The sequence below is a fragment of the Acyrthosiphon pisum genome, unplaced genomic scaffold (assembly GCF_005508785.2).
Source record: "Acyrthosiphon pisum isolate AL4f unplaced genomic scaffold, pea_aphid_22Mar2018_4r6ur Scaffold_1335;HRSCAF=1818, whole genome shotgun sequence".
In the NCBI taxonomy this organism is placed as follows: domain Eukaryota; kingdom Metazoa; phylum Arthropoda; class Insecta; order Hemiptera; family Aphididae; genus Acyrthosiphon; species Acyrthosiphon pisum.
The window spans coordinates 12,696-21,324 of NW_021761949.1; the positions used below are offsets into that span (position 1 = coordinate 12,696).

Below are 8,629 nucleotides of genomic sequence, written 5' to 3' on the forward strand. Positions count from 1 at the left end.
AGCCGGTCAGAGGTCACTATTACAAGTTCTCAGTACTATAGAGATTATAATATTATTTTTAGGAGCAATAGTAATAGCCGTTGATGAATTCATTTATTTTGTCAAACTAAATAAAAGTATAAATTTCTAAAAAAAAATTGTTAAACGTTAAACGTTAAATCTATGATATTATATGCATATAATTAATGTTCTTAAACCTTAAACATGCAAATTTGTGCAAAAAATCACCAAATATTCAAAATTATGCAATAAATATTTTTATATTTGTAATATACGTACTATGAATCAAATTTGTATCGCATCAGATTTTCAATATGCACTTTCTAAACAAATATGCTTAAAGTTCCGAGCCTTGGTAATAACTAATAACATACTTACATACCTATTACCTATACTTTTATATTTTGTTTGAATCAACTTAATATTAGATATAACATTTCTAAACACTGCAAAATGACAACATTCATTTCAAAAACTTGTGTGATTAAACCTCGCGTTCAACATAATGCTGAATGATGCATATAAAATCAAACAGATTTTGAAAGAACATCACCTTTTCGCAACATAAAGATATGATCAATCCAATATTAAATTATAATAACTAGGGCTTGTATGTTGTTATATTAATTAAAAGTTATTAAATATTAAAGGTTATGGCTAGACTTAGAGACTTAAAAGCTTTAAACACAAACATATACGCATAAAAATGTGTGCAAATATGTATGCACTAGAAAAAGACAATTTTGACTGAATTTATTAAAAATGTATTTAATTGTTATTAATGTATTACCAAGTTTTCCTTTTTTAAATAATTGTACCTACCCACATAGCATTTTGGTGATGATTATATTTACAAAATATTTTTTAATCGTCATGACAAAAATATTTCTTGGTAAATATTTTAAAAATATAATAATGATATATATCGTATAATATGTTAAGTCAATTATTTCTTAAATATTTTAAAAACTTTTTCTTTGAAATATTTTTGAATATCATACAGTATATATAACTATAAAATAACATTTTTATATTATTAGAAAATATTTCGTAACATTTAATTCTAAAATATTTTAAAAATAACTGAGAGTTATGATAATGGTAAATGATAACAATATTATATAAAATATTAATGTATCATATATATAATGACTATAAAAATATAAGTTAAGTTTATTGCTGCTGTAAATGTCAATACTAATATTGGGAAAAATGTTAAGAGGGCTATGATCCAATGTATTTTTTTAAATTAAATATACTTATAACTATAGTTATAGTTATATATATATATTATAATAATTATCATTAGGGACCCTAATTTAGGGTTTATTTCTAAGGATAATGGGTCCCGCAGAGCAGGGGTGTATTTACGGGGTCGGATCTGAGGACAGATCCGCTTCCATGGCTCTTTATAAATACATCTGTATAATATTTTATAATTATATAATATATAATATTATTATAGTTTCGTTATGTGGATGTACAGATTATTACGGAACAATAATTTCGCTAGAAATGCTTGTTGGTTTCGTGAAATGTTGGTGCAAAAAGTATCATTCAATGAAATGGATTTAATTTATAAAACGGTTCAGAACACCAATATTAATATAGACAGGACACAAACAATTATATTATTATATAGTTCTTATATATTTAATTATACCCAGGCAATATTACATTATTGTGTTCAATATAATAAATAATAATATATATTATGCATAATTATAATAATAATTTATTGTAGGTGCATGGAATGATTATATATATTTATATTTTATATTATCAATAATATAAATATTATTATGTACCATTAATCATAATGCAATAATCTTCTACTATTATTATGGTTATTATTATTGTCGTTGTATCGTTCTGCGATTGTGATAATAATATAACATATGGTATATATATTTATACCCATATACGCATCGATACGGATGGGAAATCCCGGTGCCGCCGTCGGCCGCCGCCTATAACGATTTAATACGATAACTCCATACCCGGACAATCAAACATCACTACGATAAAGAAAAAATTTAATTTATCATCAGTGTTCGCAGTATATTATTTTGTCTTTTGTCATAGCTCTGCGCCTCTGAAGTCAGTGCTCAGTATCGTTCTCTCTGCCAGATTATCAACGTTATTCGAATTCTATATAATATATTGCTATAGTACTGCTCCAGAATAATAATATTGTCAATCGGAATAATAGGTATGTAAACGTTCTTTTTAGTTTATTTAGTATTTTTGTTAATATTATAATGTTGTATATTATAAGAGCTAGGTAACTATTATTCTGTATGGGATATCATTAAAAATAAAACCATATTTCTATCGTAGCATTATAATATTATTATTATTATTATTAATATCAACACAAGTCATAATTATTACAGGTATAAATATATGCATATTACTGCAACAATGATATTTTAACAACAAAGTATGATCGTAACTTTTTGACGACCATAGTATGATAATACGGGTAAGCAAGTGTTGTATATTGTGCGGACTTGAACCAAATCTAGACTTTAGTGACCATACGCCATGTTGCTTATATCATGACTGCAGCTATAGTATAGGTTATACTGCAGTAGGTAGAATTGGTAGATATATTTAATCGTTATTTAAATATAGCTATAATAATATATAATACATTAATACCTAATAAGTATATTAAATAGTCAACTAGCTAACATATATTTTATCCCACATGACGTATCTTATGTGAGATTCCTACTACTCATAGGTATATAATTACTTTAGTTATTATACTATTATTAATATTTACTTATTAATTACCTATGTATTATATAATTATACTATCAATTATAACTATATTATATTTAATAATAATATTTTACTATTATCACCTACCTGCTGTATAGTTGTTATAAATTATACCTGATGATTTAACATCCAATTAAAATATATATTTGTATTGGTATAACCGTTAAATTTAATAAATTGTTGATGCGACAGCATACATTTCATATCAAAATTGTTACTGATCATAATTATTGCATTAATTAATAATAAGCAAAGTAATGATGACTATAAATATTATACTAATTGCATGATTAAAAATTGTAAAGTAAAAAAAAAAGTCTGAGGGGTGGTAATGTGATATATAACCCTTAACTCCCCCCCCCCCCAATATGTGAGCCACTGATACTTATAGTTGTTTTATTGTGATTTTTACTAAAAAAAATAGATAATAATATTGAAATTGTTAAAATGACAAGTGAAAGAACAAAAAGGAGGAGAGTTAAAGAAGAAATAGAATCTGTATTTGACATTGATATTAATGATTTTAATTTGCCAAAGAAAAACCAGTATAAATTGAAAGCAGAATCTGATGGTGATAATGTTATTTGTAATGAACCTGAGCATGAATATTTCCATTGTCCAAAATTAACTACTGCAAATAACTTGACTGATAATAATTATTTAAATTCTGAATTGTTATTTCCAAAAGTAATAGTTCTTCTATATTATTCTTAATTATTATAATGTTGTTTTTGATTTCCTATTATTATAATCTCATTTTTAGTTTCCTGAGAACAATGAATATGATTTGCCAATGTATGAACCAATTAATATATGTGATGCGTTGAAAATTGATTTAGTTATGTGGGCAACACAATTTAATATCCCTCATAATGCTTTGGATGGATTATTGATCATTTTGAAAAAAATTCCAACACTGTCATCACTTCCAAAAGATTCTCGTACTATATTAGAAACAAGAAAAACTAATGCTACACTTGCTTTATCAACCATAAGTCCTGGTTTATACTACCATTTTGGTTTAAGTACATCCATTCAAGATCATTTTAAATTTAATCCAACTAATAATATTGATATGATAAAAATAGTGATTGGAATTGATGGCTTGCCAATTTCTAAAAGCAGTTCTAGTCAGCTGTGGCCAATTTTAGCATATATACGGCCATTTAAAAACTCTGTTTTCCCGATCGGGATTTACTGGGGCCACGAAAAGCCTACAAATTCTAATTTATACTTAGAACAATTTTTTACTGAAGCAAAAGAATTATTACAAAATAGTATTAATGTAAATGGAGTAATCTTAAAAGTAATCATAGATGGATTTTCTTTAGACTCGCCGGCTAAGGCCTATGTACTAAAAATTAAAGGACATTCTGGTTATGACTCTTGTTCACGGTGTTTAGAAGAAGGTGAATATTTGAAAAACCGATCATGTTTCCCCTATTCAGCCAGTAGTGAAATTAAGCGTACCCATAATGACTATATTACAAAAAAATATGAAGAACATCATGTTGGACCTACAATATCCATATTATCTGATTTACCTGGTATAGATATCGTAAACATATTTGCATTAGATTATATGCATCTAGTTTGCCTTGGTATTATGAAGAAATTAATTCAATTATGGATTCATAGAGGACCATTAAATGTTCGGATACCTAATTCAGTACAAAAAAAAATATCTGATCAACTTTTATCATTAAAGCTGAATATAACTTGTGAATTTTCTCGTAAGCCTAGGGCTTTAAATGAATTAGCAAGATTTAAAGCCACGGAACTACGTCAAATACTGGTGTATACAGGGCAAATTGTTTTTAAAGATAATATAAGCAACACATGTTATAAGCACTTTATGGCCCTAAATATAGCTATGACAATACTGTTGAGTGACAATATGCAGGAGAAATATATTGATTACGCTAGAAGTTTACTTAAATATTTTGTTCAACAATTTGAAACTTTATATGGAAGACATTTCATTTCTCATAATGTGCATAGCCTTCTTCATATTTCTGATGATTATCTTAACTTTGGCTCACTCGACAATATAAGCGCTTTTCCATTTGAAAACTTTATGAAGTCCCTTAAAAAAATGATAAGAAAACATGACAAACCTCTGCAACAAATTATTAAAAGATACAGTGAAATAAAAAATGTTAATACTCTCAGAGATAAAAATATAGAAATAGTTTTTAAAAATGAGCATACCCAAGGACCTTTATTGGATAATTTAACCGAACCACAATATAAAATTGTCGTCTTACAAAATTCTACTATAAAAACAAGAAGTATAGCTGATAATTTTATATTAACTAAAGATAATAATGTAATGGAAATATTAAACATAGCTCATACTAAAACTAGCAATGAAGTAGTTCTAGTTGGAAAAGTTTTTCTAACTAAACTACCGTTTTATGAAAAACCATTGAGTTCGACTATTTTTGATATATATATAGTTGACAACTTATCCGCTGAGTTAAGTTGGACTCCTCTTAAGAATTTTTAAAAAAAAGTTATGCTTTTAAACAATAATAGTCAAAAAATTGTTTTTCCAATTTTACATTCATCTGAGTAATAATAATTGATTTATATCATGCTTGTACATATTATGTAACTATATTGTATATTTACTGAACAAAACTATATATTTATTTTACTTGGTAACTATATATAATAATAGTCAATTAAGAATCAAATATCTGTTAATTAATATGCAGCCCTTTTTTGTTTACAGAAACAGGTTCCTGTATAATTGTTACCTATTGTAAATATGACCTATCACATTGTTGAATTCATAAAAGAAAATTCGGTGGAAGCTGTTCCATCACACTGGTTGTCAAGGGATGGAAAAACATGTGCTTGGCCCAAAAGGCATTTAGATCCAACTAGGCAAATTGAAAAAAAAAAACAACCTAATACACTTGAGTACACCTGGTTTGAAATTCGTGTCTTATCCAACTCTATTTGTAAGTACAGATATATAATGGTTAACAGTTATACAGTTCTTACACATGATATAATATGATTATTAGTTATTATTTAAAATACCTAGTATAATGAATATTACCAAAAATCATAACTTATTAAAACATTTTTTTTTTGTGTTATATTTCAAATATTTTTAGCAAGTTTAAAGGAAGCTAAAGAAAAAGCTAAAAAAGCAACTTTTACGTCTGACTTATCTTCAATAGAAGAAGTTAAAGAAACAAGGAACATTCGACGTAAAAAAATTGATGATAATGATGATGATCGTGACTTCACATCAAAAATTAAAACTAAAAAACATTTTAAAACAATAATACAAGACAAAGTTCCAAGCCCACCCAAGTTTTTTGATACAGGTAAAATAGTAAAATAAAATGACTGAATTTTGTATGAATTATGTACAACATATATAATTATTTCAGGTTTTGTTGGAGAAAATGATTCAGATTCTGGTTCTGATAATATATTGATTTCAAACTTTAAAAGTAAGCTACAAATTAAATTTTGTTATAATTGTTTATTTTATTTTATTTTTATTTTTTTATAAATCAGCGGGTAAACATTCTTCTGATAAATATAATAATATATAATGAATATATGCACTTGATAATTAATAATTTACATAGAAATAAGAAAAAAAGAATATAGATTTATGTTTTAAAATATTCAACAATTCTTATATTTTGTTACAGTCAAAGAAAAGCCTCAATTAAAATATTTCAAAAACAAAACAAATATAAATATATCTGATGGTAACAAAATAAATAACAATAACAGATCACCTACTCAATCGTATTTACCTCTTAGAAGTAAGTAAATTATATCTGATAATACTTAATAATAACAAAGATAATACATACCTAAATCTATAAAGTACCTACACCCAATCAATATATGTACATATTATACTTTATTTTAATAGGATCATCCGTTGCAAAAAATACGGCTTTAGTATCTACAACTGCTTCCTTATTAATCTCACCATCTGGAAAATGGAATGTTGATGATATTGGCTTACTAAATTCAAATAAAATTATAAAAAGAAAGTTGGATTTTGAGTCAACTTCAATTCATTCTACATCCCCACAAAATATAGATGCAGCTATACATCATGACAACATTAATGTTGATAATTTGTCAATACATTACGGTAAAATAATTTATTTTGAGTATTATAAAAACTATATTATATATTATTATAACCTAACTATACGTATTATTACCTAAATAATAAGTATAAGTACGTTTTTTATGTATATATTATAGAAGATGGTATAGATAATATAAATGGAAATTTAAAAAATGATTGCCTAAAAAAGTTAAATGTTGAAGATAAACATTTGGACAATTCATTAACTCATTTTAGTACGTCATCATCGTCTGTATCAATATCAAATAATTCAACAGTTCAAACTGGTAATATATTGACTAAATCAAATCTAACCAATTTATATAAAAAATAATTTTTTTTTCAGAAATGCTTTGTATTTTGAAAAGCTTGACTCGTACTCTGACAAATATGAAGTATGAAGTGAGAACTATTACAACTAAAATTGACCGATTGGAAAATGTTATAACCGACCAGCAAAAAAATCAAAATAACTTATCTACAAAAAACAATTATTATCCTGTTGATGAAAGTATTTACAAGTTCCCATTAACCAGCCTTGAAGAATTAACCATATTCGAAGAAAAAATAATGGACAAAGATTTTCGACAACAAATGGTAATCACAATTTAATTAAAAATTAAACTATAAATATATTATTATTATTTTTATTATTAAAAGTATATTAGAAATACATATTTTATAATATATAATGCATACACATATGATTATCTTTTCATTAATTAAACTTAATATTCAGTTATTAAAAGTACTATGATATACACTGTATTATTATAGTATATGATATCCATTTAATATAACATATTTTAATTAATACACCTATATAATAAAATATTATGTTAATTTTTTTATAGATAACATTTTTAGTTCGACTAGAACGTTCAACGGTTTCAGATATGACCCGTCAAATTATGTCAAAATTGTTTCACAATAATTTGCTGAGCAAATTCTCGTATAGTGGACAGAAAAAAAAAATGATCTTCTCTTCCCTTAATTCTTGTGCCCTTATATTTGGTAATTATTATTTTTTAAATACCTATATTTTAAGTTTAAATTAATTAAAAATTAATAGATGGAAATTTCATATTAGGTATAACATGTTATAATAAGATAATAATTGGTTCCACTAGAAAATATAGTATCCATTAAAGTTCTAGTAGTTTTTATTAAAAAATAATCCTAAATCAAATTTTTTCTTATATTTTATTTGAAATTTAAGAGTGTTTGCATAACCATCTGTTAAACTTCCTCACCCATTCCATAATTTCTTTATAATTGTATTAATTTAACTATACCTGCATACTGCACTAAGCAGGGTCTTCCAAATTTTGGGTGACAAAAATGGTGGGGATTACACTGGTTCTTACGGGAAAGATCTGTCTTTTGTCACACAAAGTTTGGAACACCCTGTATATTGTGTATTTTTGTAATATTTAAAATAAATAAGTATATTTACGTTTTACACATGTTTCAGAAACCATAAGAACTGTCAAAATTCATAAAACTTGTATTGATCAAGAGATATTGAGACCAATGAAATTCTTTATGGCTAATGCCAAGTTTCGAGAAGAAAAAAAAAACAAAAATATTAATATAATTTCTTAGTTTTATTTAACTTTCTCAATTTATTTAACTCATTGGTGTAATCATTTATTTTATATACACAGTTACCTAAACAGTTGTTATTTTAATTTGGTTTTTTGTATACTACTTTATATACTA

General features: G+C 25.4%; 1 protein-coding gene across 1 annotated transcript; it reads left to right on the forward strand.

Moving 5' to 3' along the window:
- Positions 1 to 1,877: 1,877 nt before the first annotated feature.
- Positions 1,878 to 8,629, forward strand: LOC100570978 (uncharacterized protein DDB_G0286591-like). The gene is made up of 10 exons (XM_016800794.2): positions 1,878 to 2,212; positions 5,528 to 5,759; positions 5,919 to 6,134; positions 6,201 to 6,263; positions 6,471 to 6,587; positions 6,701 to 6,928; positions 7,045 to 7,194; positions 7,254 to 7,504; positions 7,762 to 7,921; positions 8,382 to 8,629. The coding sequence occupies exons 2-10, from the start codon at positions 5,564 to 5,566 to the stop codon at positions 8,510 to 8,512; spliced, it is 1,512 nt and encodes a 503-aa protein (XP_016656283.1). The 5' UTR covers positions 1,878 to 2,212; positions 5,528 to 5,563; the 3' UTR covers positions 8,513 to 8,629.